Below are 20,321 nucleotides of genomic sequence, written 5' to 3'. Positions count from 1 at the left end.
ATGTATTCTTCAAATTACTAAAAATTTTTGTTAGGCAATAACATGGGAATATGATCGAGGCTCACTCCTGCCAAAGATGTGTTGGAAACTTGGAAATGGGGAGAGAGGCATCTTTCTTCAGCCTCCAGCTGACATATTCATGTGTAGTGATGCCAAGCTTGGAGGGACCGCTTCACCTCTGTTGTGATCCATCACCTCAAGGGACACAGGTACCGAGATTTAGGGTGTCTGTGGGGGAATATTTTCAAAATCCGTTCTTATTTTTTGAGAATAATTTTTAAAAACAATTTTTTTTCCTAAAGTTGTAATGCATCACCTTGAGGGAGCCAGGGTACCAAGATTTAATTGATTGGCTCACGTTCTACATCTGATTGGACAAGTAAATAAAAAGGTTCAGCATATCATACAACCAAATGCAAATCATATGAGAATTTTGAATGAAATTTGTGCTTTTAGTTTGTAAAAAGGATATTGAATAGTCCCTATTATAAAGATCAGACGTAGATGTAACACTCATGGACTTGAAAAATGGCACCTCCCGAATGGTGGTTAGTCACTGGGGCCCAAACACATAATACTATAATAATTAGTCAAAAGTGCCACGAAAGGGCAACTGCGGGATCTTCAGCACCAGCGCAGGCGGACACGCTTCTGCTGAGAATATCCTCCCAAGATACAACAGTTGACTGGAGGTTTGAAAATGGAAAATCAACTTCAAAACAAACCCAGAATTCTCTGCCTTCACGGCTTCAGAACAAGCGCCGAAATCCTCAAGAAACTGGTGGGAAAATGGCCGGAAACAGTGCTGGGAAATTTGGATCTCGTCTTCCTCGATGCCCCTTTTCCAGCCCAAGGCAAAGCTGACGTCGAAGGACTCTTTGATCCTCCCTATTACGAATGGTTCCAATCCAACCAGGTCAAATCTTTTCCCGGAGAATCTGATTTTTGTCTTACTGGTTCGTGATTGATTATTATTTGCCTGAAGCCAAGTTGTTTGGTTATAGGATTTCACGGAATATATAAATTTTGAAGAATGCCTTGCCTACATAGAAGATTACATGCTAAAGCATGGGCCCTTCCATGGTCTACTTGGTTTCTCCCAGGTGGGGGTTCTACAAATTTCTGACTGGTATCTTCCTGAAATTATCACTGATGTTTTTCACTTATTTCATTTTGAGGAGTTTAGGGTGCAATTTTGGCAGCTGCTTTGCCAGGGATGCAAGCACAGGTACTCTAGATCTATATTTTGATTAAGAAAATGTCCAAGAAAAGAAGTCATTTTCAATTTGTATTATTTTCTTGGCCCTTAACATTCTGGAAAACCAAACGGAATATTGACATGGGAAGACATTGAATTTGAGCACAAAATTCGGGTATGGTGAATTGCAGGGAGTGGCTCTTACAAAGGTCCCAAAGATCAAGTTTCTGATAATAATATCAGGGGCTAAATTTGGAGGATCTAGGTTCGGGTCTCCTAAGTTGGCTGCTAATGCATTTTCACCTCCCATCCCCTGCCCCTCCCTCCACTTTATAGGTATTTTCTCGATTCTCTGTACACTCTGCAGATGGAAAGTCTTGTTTTGTATTGGATTTAGCTACAAAAGGCACAAAGGCGTTCTGGTCTATGTTTGAATGGAAAAACTATTCTTTCTATGCTTGAAATTTTCCTTTTTCTTCTGCTTTTGTTTGTTTTATGAAATACGAAGGTGCTTTCATGGTGAAGTCTGCTACTGCGATGGGGTTGGACTGGGTGGAGAAGCACCATTATTTTCATTCTAACCACATCTTGTGCTGTAGGTGAGACGGATTTCATGAAGCAAGAGGGGACTGCTCTATTGGAATCATTTGTAGACCCTGTTGTAATTCATCATCCCCGGGGCCACACAGTTCCAAGACTTGGTTAGTAATTCTATTTTGGCCCTTTTTTGTATATGAGATTTTGATTGAAAAAGTTTAGGCTTCTGCGAGCTGATCCTACTGAACAGCCCTCGAATCCAGCCTTGCCCAGTGTGGAAAAAAAAAAAAAGGAAGTATGAGGCTGAACTGATGATCAACTAATCAATGAGATTGTAGCAAAGGACTACAGGGGATGCCCTGCTATAACCGGAGATACGACACATTTTAAAATGGAATTTATTCCAATGCAGTAACCTCAGTTTTGTCACTTTCACTTGTACAGATGAGAAGGCCCAGGAAACCGTGCTCCAATTCATCCAGAAGATTTGGAGTATCTCGTTGCAGGAAGAGTAGAAGGTCTGCTTAGCTGAGACAGCAGACTTGTTACTTGATTTCTTCTCATTAAATATCATGATAGCCTTTCCTTTTTTCCTGATGATTTGTGGCTGTTAGGAAAAAGGCCTCTTGTTATTTGATGTAATCGGATCAAAATAATTTAATCGTGTCCCAATATAATGAATGATAAGGCTTTGTCCAGTATGTTAGATGCAATTTATTGTATGAAAGTGTATGGTCACGCATGACCTAACTTTTGGACAAAACTAAACATATTTCATGTATTCTTCAAATTACTAAAAATTATTGATAAGACAATATCATGGGAATATGATTGAGGCTCACTCCTCGATATGGGGAGTGAAGCATCTTTCTTCAGCCTCCAACTGACATATTCATATGTAGTGATGCCAAGGCTGGAGGGACCGCTTCACCTCTGTTGTGATCCATCACCTCAAGGGACACGGGTACCAAGATTTAGTTGATTGGCTCACATTCTACATGTGGTTCCAGCATATCATACAACCAAATGCAAATCATATAAGAATTTTGAATTCAAATTGTGCTTTTAGTTTGTAAAAAAGATATTGAATAGTCCCTATTTTAGTAACCGCTGTTATAAATAAAATCCATAAATCACCATCTAGATTATTCAAGACCATGACATATTAAGTCAATCTTAAAACAAAGTCCATCACGTGATGTGTGAAGTGCATAAAAAATATTAGTGTTGGTGGGTAAGTGGCGCATCAATGCATCAAGATCATCAAATCCGATATCAAATTCAGGAATAGTAGAGGAACCATTACCAAGCCCCAGCGGTCAAACGCCAGCCTCTTTCAGCGAATCGGAGGTGGGAGATCTAAAAATAGCAGACCCGCTCGTGTACGGACGCAGCGCCCTTTCAGGCATTCCCCCATTTTTTTTCTTTTAAAATCATTTTTCTCTTATATATATTTAGGGCAAACCAGCCGGAAAACAAACGCGTCAGCACACGCGCGGCCAGGACCGTACTCTTCATTCGTTGTTTCATCCGGCTTTGGAGATGGAGCAGCCCAACGGCGAGCATACGGAGCAGCTATCTCAATCGCAGCCGCAGTCTCAATCTCAACCGCATTCGCATTCGCAGTCGCCGGATATAGATCAGAACCTCAAAGATGGGGCTCAGGCATCGAATAGGGAGGTGGGATCAGAGACGCATAAGGCGGCGCCTGTGACGCAGAAGTCAGTGCGTTGGAGTTCGGACCTGGTGACGGAGTATCCTTCTCCGAAAATGTCTTCTTCTGATGGATCCAATCCCTATGTGGATCGTTCTTCCGTGGCCTCGAATTCACCGCAATTCAATTTCAAGAGTAAGTTCTCTTTCTCTCTATATATTATCTCTAAGCTCTTTCAATATTGGCATAATTGAGATTCGAAACGTTCATTGCAAAAAAAGTAAGATTCGGGACCTTGTCTCTCTTGCTTGGCGTATACATTATGAAACAAATACAAAAAATTGACTTCTGGAACGCTTCTCTTTATGTGTGTGTTATGAGATAATTCTTTTAAACAAGTGCGAGATTCAGATTTAGAACTCTCTGTTACGATTTATTATTGAGATTATTTATGGATTTGGTAGAGATTTATTAAAGGCTTTAGTTCCAGAAAAGGTACTGAGCAATTGTGTTGTCCTCTCTTTTTTCTTCCAATCAGATACGATGAACTCGGTTAGAGATGTGCTAGGGAGGTGGGGAAGGAAGGTGGGAGAAGCCTCAAAGAAGGCAGAGGATCTGGCAGGGAACACTTGGCAGCATTGTGAGTTTTCTTTGTTTTTATTTTTATTTTTGCTTGATTTCTTTTCTTGTTTTGTTTTCATAGATGTATGGACTTAGTTCTATGTCGTGGCATGTATGCATTTTAGATTAGTAGTCAAGTTTGGTGGGATATCGAGTAGAACAACAATTGCAAGGACTGATTTTTGTGTTAATTGATTTATATTCATTCTATGTTTTGGCATGTATGCATTTTAGATTTGTAGTCAAATTTGGTGGAATATTAAGAAGAACAATAATTACATGGACAGATTTTTGTATTAATTCAGATTTATAATCTTCCTGGAACTGTGGTGTTTAATTTGATATATAGAAAACCAACAAAATTAAGGGCAGCTTTATAGGACGGGAACAAATTGTTATGTTTTATAGTAGAGAATGTTGAATGCTTAAGGTATAAAATGTTCAACTTACGATCATGTCTGAAATAAGGATAGTAAAATGGATGAGTGGCAATACAAGGAAAGCTAGAGGGCAAGAAGATAGAGGTGGCACAACTAAGAATAAGATCAGGAAAAGCAGATTCAGATGGTCCAACCAGGTTCAATGGAGACCATTGAATATAGCGGTATGGTTGACTGACTTGATTCATCTTGAAGATGCTAGCACAAAAGTGGGTCAGTGAGCAATGGTGGTTGGTAGAGACAATTAGAAATGAGATTATTGCCAATGATTAATAGTAGAAAATATATTGTAATTGAGCTGGATGACACACATCAATTTCAAGCTATTGGGATGAAGGCTTTATTGAATTGACTATGACTTTGACTCATATCTTTTCAACCATTATTCTCATATGTCTTGATCCTACTTGAAATCCTCTTTTCAAGTTTCTCTCAGTCTTAATGTACATTCTCTTAAATTGCTTTTGAGAATGTGGAGAATATTTATTGGAAACTCTTTTCCCCATAGTGAACCTCCTTTCTTGTGTTGACCATTTCCAATCTTGTGGGAAACCTTTTCAAAATTTTCAGGAATATCAATATCTGAGTTAATTTTTCAAAAATAAAAAAGAATGTTACATCTTGAAGTTTGTTTTCCATTTATTAGAACTAATCTATCATTTTGATAGAGTTCTAAATGATTGTTCGTGTAACAGTGAAGCGAGTCATCAATTCTATGATATATCACTGTCTTTCAACATGGTTTTCCATTGAGATTTTCAGTAATCAATCAATATTTAATACCGCCATTTCATATCTCTAGTATCTCCCTGTCAATATACATAATATGTTAATATCTCCAATGTATATCTCTAATATCTCCCTATAGTTTCTTGTTTAGTAGTTTTTACCACTTTTCTCAAGCTATATACTTGTTGCTATGTCAGTTATTTGTCAACATGATGATATCAATGTTTTTTTTCCTTGAATGGCCCCTTTTTTCTTTTAAATTAGTGAAAACAAGCCCAAGTTTTGCTGATGCTGCCATGGGGAGAATTGCACAAGGAACGAAGGTTCTAGCAGAAGGTGGTTATGAGAAGATTTTTCGACACACATTTGAGACGGTTCCTGAGGAGCAACTTCAGAATTCATTTGCATGCTACTTATCTACATCAGCTGGGCCAGTCATGGGAATTTTATACGTATCTACTGCAAAGCTTGCATTTTGTAGTGACAATCCTCTTTCATATAAAGCTGGAGACCAGATGGAGTGGAGCTATTATAAGGTAAGTTGAACAGTATCAGTTTTCAAAATTATGAGGTTCTAAAGCAGAAAAATCCTCCTACAACGGGAGAGTGATAGCTGAGAGATGTCTTTCACTCTGACCTATTAGGTGAAGTTTCATTGCAATCTATAGCTTATTTTATAGATAATAGATCACTATTTTCCAAGATATTTTGCAATACATTTACTACTTTGTTATTGGAAGTTCATACACATACACTTTTACATGTGTTGTTGGATATACATACATCCATGTACACACAATCTACCAGGGTTCATACATTCCCTAAGATTAATGTGAAATTCTTTCAGCATCGAAAAAAAGGTTGAATCTTGATGTTTTCACTAAGGTTAGGATGGGTCGATTTCGTGCTCCATAATTTTGTTTCATCTACTCCATTTTTTCCCCCTCATATGTTGGTCCAAAGTGTAGGGTAGACATGGCAAAAAATGGATTTGATATATTGCGTGCAGCCTAGAGTGAGTTTTTTTGGGTGGGAAGCTTCGTGGGGAAAAGCTCTTACTTCGGACCAGCTTCAGAAGAGAGGATGGCCTCTAGCGAACAGATACTACCTTTACCAAAGGCACGAAGAATCAATAGATCACATTCTTCTCCATTGCACCAAGGCTAGGACTCTTTGGGTGTTGCTTTTCTCTTTTTTTGGGGTGCAGTGGGTGCTGCCAGCCACAGTTAAGGTGACACTTTTGGGCTGGGACGGGTCTTTTGTGGGAAAAAAGAGAAAGGGAGTTTTGAGAGCAGGCCCATTGTGTCTTTTTTGGATGGTTTGGAAGGCAAGGAACAAAGTTGCGTTTGAGGAAGAAGTGTTGTCAATCCAAAGACTTAAGAGTTCTTTTGTATATTTCCATTGGTCGGAGATGAAATTGTTTATAAAAGATGGTCCTTTGACTTTAGTTGATTTTATTGGTTGGGTGGGAACCCATTGAGGGTGGGGTTTGGGTTGCACCTCCGTTCTTGGCAACCAACTGGGGAGCGGGGGGTGTTTCTTCTTTGTATTCTTTAAGCCGCTGTTTTGGCGGCTTTTTCAATACAGTTTTCTCTTTTACTTATCAAAAAAAAGAAAAAATGGATTTGATATAGACTGATTCACTTTTTATTTTAGGGTAGATTACCCTTGCCATAGCCATGTTTCTAGAATTGGAAAAGGAAAATATGAAGATATGAACATGAAGATAAGGATGAAGATGATGATGGAAATATAAAGTTGATAAAAGGGATGAAGATGATAGGAAAACTTGAGTAGCTAATTGCAGAGTTTCAAAAACTGAAAGAAAATAAAAAAGAGATGATGAAGAAAGCAACAATGAAGATGATGATGGAGATAAAGTTGATGGGGGTTAGATTAGGGTTTTTTTGGAAGATGATCAATATGTGGAAGAGAAAGGAAGAATTCTATGGTGGTGTGGAAAATTATTGTTTAAGTTGATTTAGATTTAGATTTAATTTGGATTAATCCTAAAGGAATAATGTTTATTGTAGGATTATCCTTAGATTAATTTAAATTTTATTAAGATTAACCAAGGATATGGTTGTTTCTTGTTATTTAAGATTATTTGATGACTAAAGAAATCTTCACATTGATGAAATTAAGGTTGTTTTTCAGCTTGTTTAGGGTGATTTAATTTGTAATTATATTAAATTAATTGAAAAACTAATTTGGAGTTAATTGATGGTAATAGGAATAAGTTCTTAGTGATTGGATGTGACAAGATTGAAAGTATTCATCATAAGGGTAAACATTGTTTTTTTATAAAAAAATTTGGATTAGTGTTTGACATCATTGATCTAATGATATGTTTACCATAATAGATGGTTATGTTGCATGACTGTAAACCTAAGGCATGTCTATGTAATATTCTAAAAAAGAAGAAAAGTTCATATATGACCTTGAGGGAGGTATGTGTAATTTACTATTTTTTTTTCTATGTTAATTTGCCTGACATCTCCACTACACCCTCCCTCCTCCTGCGCTGAGGGAACATGCACACATATAATAGCATGTAATTAAAATAAGTTGTGTATAAGGTTTTTTTTATGGCATGGTTGTTTCAACACTCATCATTGCGATTGTTGCAATATGTGAATTTTAAGTTGTGTAGTCTGACAATGGATGGCCTTAGGCCTTGGGTTGGAAATCACTTGGATGATTAGTAGGGAGCACATTTTTTGACTAGTACCAAGTCTTTTTGACTTGGACCTAGAATAGCTTGGGCATCGATATTTAACTTGAAAGTCAATTGTCCTTTCATATTCAAGCATGCTGAGCTTGGTCAATTTGATTGAGTTTACAGAGGCTTAGTTCTTAGGACCTATTGGATCAGGTTTGTGGTATGGTTTTGCATGAGAGGCAGGGTTTAGGATAACAGTGATTTGACTTACCTGTGGCCAATTAGTAGCCAAAGGAGTTCCAAGTCATTCCAATGAAGGGTTGGGCAAATGATGAAAAATGACAAGAATATTAAATATTCTTAGCTCCAATAGAACATATTACATAGATTAGAGAATGGAGTCATGTTAATCATATAGAAGACACTGGAAAATGTGAGCTAGGAAAAATACGGAAACCAATACGCAATGTTAATGTAGGAAATGGGAGAAATTAGATATTTACATTTTTCACCCTAATAAAATTACTGCTAGTAAATATAGATTAATGTTTAAGGATAAATATGTTGTTAAGACAATTTAAATATAAATTTCAGGAGAGATAGCTGGTTAGACCCTTCAGTAAGGAGGAAGTCGCAAGGACTGGATGAATTGTCTGGTGACGAATCCCCAGTGTCAGATGGCTTCCCTCTGACTTTTTGGCAAGGTTGTTGGGATATCGTTTGATTAGAGATGATGGAGTTTCTCTGTGAGTTCCACCCTTGTTGCACTTTTGAAAGGTGCTTGAATGCTACTTTCCTTGCTCTCATTTTGAAAAAAGGTGGAATGGGGTATAAAGACTTAAGGCCAATCAGCTTGATTTGTGGGTTGTACAAGCTGCTAGTTAAGACCTTGGCTAACAGGCTTACAGAAAAAAAAAATTCATTGGGGAGGTGATTTTTCAAGTCCCAAAATACTTTTGTGAAGGGGAGACAAAATTTTAGATGTCATTCTCCTTGCCAATGAAGCCATTGACTCAAGAGTAAAAAGCCTGAGGCCAGGAGTTTCCCTGCTTTCAGTATTGGAGCTAATTGGTTTCAATCAAACATGGGAAGTCAATAAGATTTTGCATTTCTACTCCTTGGTTTTTAGTACTTATCAATGGTTCTTTAGTTTCTTCCATAGCTTGAGAGGCTCAAGGCACAAAGACCTCTTCTCTCCTTGTTCATTTTGGTGATGAAAGTTTGGAGTTGCTTTCTGCAGAGGATGGTCAAAGGAGGGCCTATTAAAGGGGTTTAAAGTGAAAGAGCCTAGAGGTGGCCAGGTTGAGATCTAGCACCTTCCTTTTGCCAATTGTACTTTGTTCTTCTGCGAGGGAAATATAAATTATCTTATGTAAGGTGGATCGCTTTATGCTTTGAGGTTATTTTGGCATTAAAAATCAACTTGGAGAAAAATGACATGTCACCCATAGTAAACGTGAAGAATATGGTAACATTAGCTTGTGAGTTGGATTGCAGGAGGGAAAGTCTCCCTTCACAGTATTTAGTTATGCTAGTGGGCGCTCAGTTCACGTCCCAGTCTTGTGGAATTCAGTTGACTTTATTCATGAAAAGATTAGCTTCTTGGAAAATCAAATATCTATCTAAGGGAAGCTACCTTGTTGAAAAGCCCACCATCTAGTCTTCCAATTTATTTATTATTGGATTTTGTAATGCCTAGCAAATTGGGGATCAGGCTTGAAGGAATTCACAGAGATTTTCCTCTGGAGTCCTCTTGAAAAGAAAATTCATCTGTTAAGATAGCGAGCTGTCTATTCTTAAAAAGTCATAGGGGGTTTGGGTGTGAGGGGCCTTAGCCCCTCTACAAAACATTATTGGGTAAGTAGCTGTAGAAATTTGCCTCTGAGAGTGACAACTTATGGAGAAAGGTGATAGTGGAGACGTACAAGAAAATGGGAAGGGACTGTTGCTCAGGCAAAGGTAAGGACACTTATGGCCCAAGCCTTTGGAAAGCCACAAGGAAGGGTGAGGTTGATTTTTTCCCTAGGACGGGATTGTCTTCAGGGAATGGCATGAGGGTCAAGTTTGATCATTTTAGCAACTATATGTGCTTTAGCGGCAGTTGTTTTTATCCTCTGTTTCTCTCTCCCTATCCCCCTATCCCCCTCCCTCCCCACACACATGTAGGTATATGTTTGTTTTATCAGCTATATGCACTTTAGTGGTGGTTGTTTTATCAACTGCTGCATGATTGCTAATGTATTGTATTGCATTTTGAAAATGTGAGTACTTCTGCCTGTTCTGCATTTTCCAAAATGCTGAAAAAAGAAAATGGGAAAAAAAAAAATATACTGCATGCCATGTGGCAAATGCTTGTTGGATGTAGTGGAATGCATACAGTTCTGTCAGTATTTGCATTTTGATTATACTTTGACTTCTTTTTTTTTTTTTTTATACTTTTTTCTGGAAAATACAATATTTTGGAAGTAAAATTTAAAAAAATTTCAATGCATTGCTGTAGCTATGCTTATTTGGTTGATATGTTGTTAAAGTCTGTTTCTTTCTTTTTATTTACATTATAAAATTTGATCTTCTTGAGTTCCCTGTAATATTTACTGACAATTTCCTTTCTGCTTCTCATATCATGTAAATAGGTAGTTATCCCATTGCATCAGCTTAAGGCAATTAACCCTTCATCAAGCAGATCCAATCCTGCTGAAAAGTACATACAGGTTATCTCTGTGGACAACCATGAATTTTGGTACATGGGCTTTCTAAACTACAATGGTGCTGTGAAGTGCTTACAGGATGCTCTGCAAACTCACGACATACAGTCTGTGTAGTTGTTGTCTCTTGGGCTTGAACTTTCACCACATTGTGGTATTGAGTTCATGTTACCAACGAGTTTACAAATATGAGCATCTGAAAACTGAGCAGAAAAGAAAAATGCATGTCTCCCTCCTTCAGTCGATATCTCTGGAGATGAAACTAGGTCATATAGTATTTATTTCTGGGATATTTTATAGGGGACTGGTGTATATTTGACTTTCTTTTTTCAGTCCACATGGTTGCAGTTTTGCATTTTGGCAGAATTTATTCAGCTACATGGTATAGAATTTCTCACAAATACTAAGTTCTATTTCTTTTAAATTTCACACATTTTCATGTCAAAGAGCCTATTGATATTGTTCTGTTAAGCGACTGATCATTATTATCTTATGCATCATTTGTTGCTCTAGCTTAGAACTGCATATGATAGATGTATTGGAGACGTAATCCATAGCTTTGTACAACTATGGATGAATTGGTCCTTAATGTTCTTCAGATTTTTCTTGTAATTGTTTTCAATGCTATTCCTGCATTTACAATCATGGACCGCTCATGTTTGTAGGAAATGGTTCTATTGTAGTCTGTTGACAAGTTGATTTTTCATCTTTACCAAATATTACAACCTCCAATTTGATGGAGGGTAGCTTCTTCTTCTTCTACCGCCAAATTCTTGAATTCTGTTAGTCCTGTTACTGAATCATGCAAATACTGGACTGTAGCATATGAACAGTTACCATTATATTAATATATCACTCATCTCATTTACGATCATTATTTCGATCATTATTTCTAATATTTTGTTTCCTGCCAGAGTAGAGCCCTTAGATATTATTTTTTGAAGCTCTTGATACGAGTTCATATAGATTGTTGTAAATAAGAACGCCAGTTGTGTTAAAATACCTGCAGCACTTTATTCAAACTGTTAACATATCACTTGTGTTACTCAATTCCTCAAAGCGATTTATTTTCATTTCTCCATCTGACTCTTTCTTCAAGCCCTTAGTATACAAAAGCATCATCCTATCGTTTGATTATGGGGATCTCAAAATGATGTCATATTTAGAGCCTGCACCAAGTAAAATACCCCAGTTTTTAAAAGAATTCAGATCAGTGAAGGGGAATGTTGTTTTAATAGATTTTCCCAGTGGCTTCAAACTGCATTGCATTGGCCTCTCCTCTCCAAAATCAGTTCTTTCTTGTCTGTTTTCTGTTATATTAAAGCAGCCTCAATTTGTGTGCTTGTGGTGCAAAAGGAAAAACCTAGTGTTGCCATGAAACATATGAAAGAGGAGATGGAGGAATCAAAGACAGTTTGGAAAGGGGGAAACTCGATAGCAGTCATCGTTCAATTGGCATTTATTTCATTGACTCCACTGCTTCTCTGACATTATCAGATTTTGCAAACGTAGTTATGATCTGCAAAAGGTTCCAAATCCCTGGGATATCATATTCAGTATTCATTATTAAATTATTAATGGAGTTGGGTCCTTCAAATGTAGATAAGGTACACTTGGTGTCTGGCACGTCAGTAGATAGAAATCAATCCTCTAAACCTTTCCCACACCATTCCACATCCTCATGACCGCAACAAGAACAAAAAAGATGTATATATGTATATATATCAGGGCATAATTATAATCCGGTTGGGTTTGTTGCCCAGTTGGTGCACATCAGTAGGAGCCCAAAACTTCACTTCTGAAAATAGCTTGAAACTAACACAACATCAACATCAATTTCTACCCATCTAATCAAAGAAGCTGACCCAGAGAATTGTACTATGCTGCTCAAAAGGAAACTCTGGAACGAAAATAATCCAACAGAAAATACAATTTTAACTCTCGGTTTCTGCGACGTAGTAGATTTTTTTCGAAAGGGGAAAAAATGCCAGACATGCAAGCAACCCTGAGGATTATATAAGGAGTAGTTTTGCTCAGTTTCAACACAGATATGTTTGATGCACCATCCAAGACCATTTGGTGCTTTTCTGTTTCTGTCAACGTTTCCAGCCCACACTTAACATTTTGGTTTTTCTTTTTGTGGGGCATTAAATGAAGATAAAAAGCACTGTTTTTGCATTATATTTGCGGGTACTCTTCCATAAAAATACAGTAAAACATCATGCGGGGAAGCACTAGTCTCGGTATCTCTTTCTTAGTATATGATGATTGTGTTTGCTTAAAATGTTGTTCTTCCGCAATTTCTCAGTATGATTTATGACCTAGTGGTCATCTCAGACTCCCAGTTTCTAAAAATGATTTGCAACCTATATAGCTAGTTTTAGGTGTATTTTCTCTCTATTGCAATGCAACTTTTTATTTGAGAACGACCCCTAACCTTTCTTGGTCCACAGATATCCATGGATTCTGCACTTTTGAGGAAGTAATTGAGGCAGAGAAACAGCTGAATTACTGTTTAGTACTGGTGAAAATAACAGCTATTACACTGTAAAACACTAAAACCAATTATTCCTCTGGCCATCAAGTAGTCTTGCCGTAGGGATTTAACAGGTGTGTGGTAATGGTATATGCTCTTGTCAATTGTTCAGGTCTACTCGTGAGCCTGGACCCGATGCGTTGACAGAATCGTTACTATCTCTACCCTCAGCAAATTGGTTTAGTCCCCCACAGCATTCAAGGCCCTTTTGATAAACCTGTGTTGCTAAATTTGTCTTTCTGGTGGGCTTTACAAAGAGAAGTTTTACTTGGGTCATGTCCATATATGGCATTTCATCTGCCTAGGATGATTGATTCATAAGATGAAACCAAAGAGTGCTGGTGCCAAGAGACCATATATTCTTTGCCATTTTCACACTGGCCATGGGTGATGGCCAGCTGAAATGGACTCTTCCACACCTAGTTGACTATGCTTTTTGAGAGTTTTGAGACAAAAAAAAAAAAACTGATAAAGAAAGTCTGTAGCTAACCGATGGAACATTAGGGGTGGGACTTTGATGGGAGCTTGGAAAAAAATTAACGAATTACTAGATGCTCTCTTGGATGTCAACGGTGTGCACCATGCCTTTATGAGCTAATCACTGACTGACACAAAAGCAAGTGGCCACCAGAGAAAAGAGTTGTGGTCACCACTCACCACCATGTAATTGGATTACACTCCCCCTCCCCCACAGCCTGCTCTTTTGGACCAGAGAGAGGCAGGTGGGGCTATCAAATTTCCGAAAAGAAATGGTGGATTACAAGTTATGAATGTGGGAAAAAACACATTGGTTTGAAAGATGTTGGAGATGTACCAGTTGGCCACAGGAAATGATCATAAAAATAGTAAAACCGCATATTTTCAGTAACAAAAATGTGAACATTTCTCGCAGACACAGGAAACGAATCACTGCATATTTTGCCAAATAGTTGTGGAGTTTGGAAGTTAGGAGCAGGTTTTATTCATGGGCTGCGGGGGGAGGTGGGCCATTGTGAAGTGAGATCAATGTCAAGCCCAGACATGATGGACCTCCATGGTTGTGATGGGGTCTGTTGGGACTTGGTAGCAACACTATATAGAGGGTGTGGGGCAAGTGTGATGTTTGTGTTGGCATGTGCGTGATCGTGATTCTGATAATTAAGTGAAATTACACTAATCCCTGCAGATTGATGCTTGATCTTGACCTTATATACAAGGTCATAATGAATTTAGCAAGCAGACTTTGAACTGTGAAGAACGCATGCTTCCATGCCCCACTCCCATATCTTTCATTTGCACGCCTGAACGTCGTGTCTTGAGATTACGCTTTTGTAATCACGTCTTAAAGTGAAATTAAAGCTATGCAATAATGTTTTCATAGTCAACAAATTATATATAGGCCTATAATAGACAAACATACATCTATATCTGTACTGTGTACACACAGGAGCTCTTTTGAAAATTCCATGGTGGTTAACCTTTAGGTTCAGGGTTTTCTTGGTCGGTCCACCGGAATGACACTGACCAATACAAGCTCGATGCTTACAAATTTTGTGGAGAATATTTAATTTTATCAAGTGAATTGGGTCAAACTTGATAGTCTTGGCCTAACATTAAGACGAAATTTATTCCTCGCGTATTTAAAAGACCGGAATGGGGGCTTTGTTATGCAAAACTTTGATTATGTTTGGATCAATTTTTGTTCAAAAGCTCTTTTTTCTTATATAAAAATTCAATTTATTGACTTTTAGAGCTTTGACTCTAATTTTTAGGTAAACTAAAAATAAGAAACCATTCCAAACGAGATCTTTAAATTCCACGAAAAACTAATGGTATTAACAGCTGGAACATGCATGCATTGCCACTTAGAACTTAGAAAATATTAGCATTGGATTTTCGCTTTTACCAAAAATTCAATATTCTTGTCCACAAAAGTTGATCAAATATATTCATGGACAATACAATGAGATGGGGAAGATCAAAATTCAGGATTTTGTTGGAGTTGGAATTTTGTAGACGGGGCCAACATGGGACCCTTGAAACCTGGCAGACATGTGTCTTGAGAAGTGTGTCGCAAATATGTAAAAATGAAGAGAGAGAGAGTTGATGATCAACAAAGCAGTAAACTGCAACCCTTGGCAGCATGATGGTGCAATGTTACAAAATGAAAGAGGAATTGAGAGCTGCCCAAATAATAATTAAATAGAGCCTTTTTTTACCCAGGTGATGAGAGGATGGAAGCAGCTGAGTACAATTTCAGAGTGGGGAAAAATGTCATACGACTGACTTATCATGATGGTGCAGGGGGGGATGGGGTGGGTTAGGTTTTCAATTGCACGCAAGAATTTGTGAATAGTCATTGAGAAGGGAATATCTTCCGTTTAGATGCAAGCTGGATGGTAGTGGAGGAAGCATTTGACAATGTCAGCCCAAATATAGCAGTCACTGATTTCTTAGCTTTAGGCTTTATCTTTCCTCCTCCCATCCTCCCCTGAATCCCATTCAACTCTTTCATCTCCTCCCACATGCACCATCATCATCGCCTCAAATGGGTATAGATTCATTTTTAAGATTGAAGAAAAAGAGATGATGAATATAGGGAGTTTTAGAGATAAAAGGAAGACACCTTTTATCCTTACAAGTATTGTCAACCCAAGCAGTGGTGGTGGGGGAGGAATTGTCAGGCACTCTACCCCTCACCCATCTCTCTAATCTAATCTCTAGTACACCCACAACTGTTTCAAAATCAACCATATCCCATCCACAGTGGTCCTCATTATGTCTTTGATTATCCCCTTCTTCTCTGCAATCCTAATATAATTTTCAATTTTTTATATTTACTTTTTCTCATTAAGGGTTTGAAAAAATAGGATGGAAAGAGGGAATGGAGTGGATTAAAGGGAGTGATTTTATAATGGGTGTAAAATCCAAGCATGAGAAAATGATAAGAAAAACAAAGGAATAGGGGAAGCATATAACAAGCAAAAGAAAACAAAGGAGATGGGTATGTTGGTGGGATGATGGTGGTGGGAGAGGCAAAGCTGGGGGCCACTGTTGAGAGGGGGAGAGAGAGAGAGAGAGAGGGAGAGAGAGAAAGGCTGCCAAAGAATTAGAAATGGAAATCACGGTCGTCCCACTCTTTTATCGTCCTGTCACCATCCACTTCCCTTTTCCCCGCAATACTCTCTCTCCCTCAATTCCCCACTTCTCCCTCATTTCCATATAAATCTCAGAACAGTGAAAGCTCAACGGAACGGACATGACCCATTGCTCAATTCTCAGCCTCAGCCTCAGGCATGCACAAACGGAACGGAGAGGTGATGATGGAGGTGGGTGGTGTGCTGTATAGGGAAGTAGCCGTGGAAGAGGAAGCGTGTGACAGGATGAAACAAACAGTGATTTGCTTTCAAGAGCGGTTTCCCGCCAGCTGACGGGGAAGGGGAAAGAGAGTGAGAGAGAGACAAACACCATGTACTCTTATTGTCAGCACGTCCCGTCAGTCCTCCACCCCTTCCGCTTGGCTGTTTTTAGGGATCACATGACCTCCGTCCCTTCTCCCCCCATGTCTCTCTATCCAATTCCCCCTTTTATTTTTATTTTTATTTTTCCTTTAAATATTTTATATATTTTTGTTTTACATAAGATATCCACTACTCCTGTAATTTTTTTATTTTTTTTATTTTTATTCCCGTGATTTATTATGTACACGACTCATTCATATTTTATCAAAACTTAAGACATTTTGTTAAATATATAATGCAGATAATATACAAATTATACAAAAATAAAATAAAAAAATTAAAATCAATAAAATAGTTTTATATGTAACTTAAACTCATTTCATTTATTTTAATTATTTTTTTATAAAGATTAAAAAAACAAAAATTAATAAAACCTTTTTTAACATATTATCATTTTAAAAAAAAGACAAGAAAAATAATAATAATTTTAATTAATTAATTATTATTTTATATATTTATTTATTTTATATTTTTATGATAAAATTAAATATAAGAAAATATTTTTTATTTTTTATTTGTTAAAAAAATTAAAATAAAATTTGATTTAATTATGTATACGAGGAGGATGGGATAGAAGAATGTATTCCCCGATCTAAAAAATAAATAAATTAAAGAAGAAAAAGGGAAAAGCGTTTTGTCGGGTGAGATTGGGAGAGCGGGCACCCCGCACCGCCCGTGAAAAGAAGATGCTAATATGCCAATAAGCGTGCGCTTAGAAGATTAAGACGGTGTCAAATCTCATATCCTTCTTCAGATTAATGAATAAACCTCCGCATGTTGTTTTTCTTATAAAATAATAATAATGAACTGACAATTGACAGTTAAAGAAGTGACTGAAATTTTCTCTCAATGTCTGATTATTTGGTAAGAAGTGACTTAAAGGCCATCCAACGGCCAGGGTTGTAAGGAGAGGCATTTTGAGTCACCTCAGTTTACATGTCAATCTATTTTGTTTAACATTGTAGTAAGGCAACACGTGAGGCCCCCACAGTGGGGCATGTCGTCACTTCCCCTAATATTACCATCATTTCATCCTCCATTTTCTGATTTTGATGTGATTAGATTTTTAGATTGACACCTCTTCCCCCCCGCTGGACAAATTTTCCACGCTTCTAATTATTTTGCATCTTTTTCTGCTCCAATTTCTGATTTTCATGCCCAACAAATTCAATTCACATTTTTCTTTTTTTTCCACTACTCCAACAAAACCTTTTCTGGAAAAAGGTCACGCTTTTGACTTGAAAGATATTTGACTCACAACCCTTCTCCTCTATTCAATTATTATTATTTTATTTTTATTTTGATCGAATTAACCAACTTTTAATTTCTTTTCCTTTTTTATTTTTGTCTTCCACCCTGCGCTGAAGTCCATCACATTTTCAGATTTAAGTAGACTTGTTTATAAAATGAAGGATATTTTCTCATTCAAACAATTCATTAAGTTGAGTTTTAATGATATGGCCGGACGGAAGTGCCACCATGGCCTCTTCTCTCTTCTTTGTGAATGCTGAGGTGGCATTGTAGAGGGATTGCAGTGGCGGTGGCGGTGGCGGAGGGAGGTGGTGTGATGTTGTTGCCTGAGGTGCAGACGTAGTGGGAATAATGGAGGAGCAGCGATGGCCGAGCAGTGGTGGTGGTGGTGGGTGGAGTGGGGGGCAATCATCCATGGATTTGTTAGGTTGGAGGTGACGGGTACGTGATAGTAACTGGAGGAGATTAATGGGGTTGGTGGGTAATGGTGCTGGTGGATATGGCTGAAGCGATAATGGTGTTGGGGGTGGCCAGGACAGTGGGTGCATGCTGGACGACGACCAGGTGGCGCTCCCGGCGGTCGCTGTGGTAGCGATTGAAGCTGCCCCGCCACCCCTGCGGTGGTGTGAACAGCGGTGGAATTGATGCCATAGGCCCAACTCAGTGGGCCTAATACATTTCCATTCTTTATGGTGTCCTTCGATACATACGATGTTGTTATAGATATGATTTTTTTTTTCTTTTTTTAAGGATTCCGATTAGAATGTTTTTAATTGTAATATTTTTTTGGTTAGCAACGTTTTTATTCTCAGTTTTTTCGATATGAATTAAAAATGAAAAAAAATGAAAAAGAAAAAGCTTTGAAGAGGTTTTTGGTATAGTTCAAAAACTTTCATCAGTGAATGTTTTAGAACAAGTTGGGTCCAAAAATTAAGATTAGATTAGTATAAATTCACTATTTAAGTCCAAGACTTAAAGAAAATGTGAAAATTGAAAAAAATGATAAAATTTTTTATCTTTTCAAAAATGATTTTTATTGACTATGAAAAAAAATAAAAAAATATTAATTTAAATTTTATTTATTTTTTAAATCTCAATCAAATTTAATTTAATTTAATAATTTGGAAAAAAATACATCCTTTTTCCAAAAAAAAAAATATTATTATTATTATTTAAAAATTAATAATTTTGAAAAATATATATTTTTAAATTATGTAAAAAATAACTAAAAATATGTTAAAATTATATTTTTTAAATGATATATTTTTAAATAATAATAAAATTTTAAAATAATTATTAAAAAAATTTAAGATAAAAAATGATAAAAAATTCTTAAAATAATTGTAAAAGACAGGTTAATTTTTTATGTTTTATATATTTTTTTATTAATTATGTAACTTTTATGAATAAAATCTTGGCCGAACAATCGTCACTTGGAATGATTCTTTACATTACATCCAGCAAGAATTGTGACTAGACTTATCTTCATTACACCGACTTAATCATTTTAAGTGACTGACATTACATTCATTTCATGATATGACCACATATTGAGGATGCTCGATTCGACCGCCATTTACAGTGTGAGGTGACTTACAAATACCCATTTATAATTAATTTAATTAACTTTTTAAAAAAAAAAAATATGACAAAACTTTTAAATATTCATAGATATTTAACTTTAATCGCTATCCTTATAAATTGTAATTAAGTCCCAGAGTTCACGTACAGGTCGATGTCAAGAGTGGCCACTGGGACTACGACTTTATTTCCATAATTTCCATTTTTTGAAGTTTGGAATATTTATTTTAAATTTTATAATATTTTTGTGTGAATTATTGAAAAAAAGAGTAGAAAAGTGGAGTAAAATGGAATATATATAAGAAAACAGAAAAATGATGAGCCGAAGAGTGTTGATTGGGAGCGCGTGGTTTGGACGCAAGGGAAAATCGGTGGGGGATGAATCCCAGTCTATCGATATATTTGATCTCTTTATGGAGAGGAGCAATGTTAAATGCATGTTGACGCCCAAAGGGCGTCACCCATGTCGGAGATGAGCGCACGTAAGGCAGCAGCCTTAAATGCCGACAATTTAATTTTTCCTAAGTAATTCCGTGCCCCGAGTCCCCTCCTTCTTTGTTTGTAGCCGCTGCCAAACCACACCACGCGCCACCCGGACTCATACCTAAAATGCGAGAAGATTAGAGACCCCGTGAGTGGGTAACTGGGTTTCAAGGTGGATGGCGCGTGGCAACAGAGAATGTGCGTGGCTTCTGCATGAACTGTACAGCAGTACCACCTCATCGTCCTGACCACTCCACCTCACGCCAGAGTCCCTTTTACGGTGCAGTAAAAATAAAGACGATGAGGTGAAAAAGTGATAAGTGATAACGTTACCCGTTAACCGGGTGTAGCCGGTCAAACTGGGAAGGGTACCATGTGAGATTGGGGTAGAGAGAGGGAGAAAGACAGAAGGAAAGAAAGGAAC

General features: G+C 37.3%; 2 protein-coding genes across 4 annotated transcripts; both read left to right on the top strand.

The window, feature by feature from the left end:
- Nucleotides 1–604: 604 nt before the first annotated feature.
- LOC117918482 (esterase FUS5-like) lies at nt 605–2,457 on the top strand. Of its 2 annotated transcripts, XM_034835179.1 has the most exons (6): nt 607–916; nt 1,005–1,103; nt 1,187–1,228; nt 1,390–1,534; nt 1,798–1,899; nt 2,180–2,457. In XM_034835179.1, exons 1-6 carry the CDS (start codon nt 701–703, stop codon nt 2,248–2,250), a joined length of 675 nt encoding a protein of 224 aa, XP_034691070.1. In that variant the 5' UTR covers nt 607–700; the 3' UTR covers nt 2,251–2,457. The 2 variants fall into 2 exon arrangements, with proteins under 2 accessions (XP_034691071.1, XP_034691070.1); XM_034835180.1 differs by lacking the exons at nt 1,390–1,534; nt 2,180–2,457 and having other exon boundaries at nt 605–916; nt 1,798–1,898.
- Nucleotides 2,458–2,894: 437 nt separating this feature from the next.
- LOC117918481 (GLABRA2 expression modulator-like) lies at nt 2,895–11,308 on the top strand. Of its 2 annotated transcripts, none has more exons than XM_034835178.1 (5): nt 2,895–3,085; nt 3,194–3,584; nt 3,928–4,029; nt 5,444–5,715; nt 10,475–11,308. In XM_034835178.1, the coding sequence occupies exons 2-5, from the start codon at nt 3,278–3,280 to the stop codon at nt 10,661–10,663; spliced, it is 870 nt and encodes a 289-aa protein (XP_034691069.1). In that variant the 5' UTR covers nt 2,895–3,085; nt 3,194–3,277; the 3' UTR covers nt 10,664–11,308. The 2 variants fall into 2 exon arrangements, with proteins under 2 accessions (XP_034691069.1, XP_034691068.1); XM_034835177.1 differs by having other exon boundaries at nt 2,895–3,117.
- The last annotated feature ends 9,013 nt before the right edge of the window (nt 11,309–20,321 follow it).

Source organism: Vitis riparia, chromosome 7 (genome assembly GCF_004353265.1).
Source record: "Vitis riparia cultivar Riparia Gloire de Montpellier isolate 1030 chromosome 7, EGFV_Vit.rip_1.0, whole genome shotgun sequence".
NCBI classification, from domain to species: domain Eukaryota; kingdom Viridiplantae; phylum Streptophyta; class Magnoliopsida; order Vitales; family Vitaceae; genus Vitis; species Vitis riparia.
This window is presented reverse-complemented; position numbering and strand designations above follow the sequence as displayed.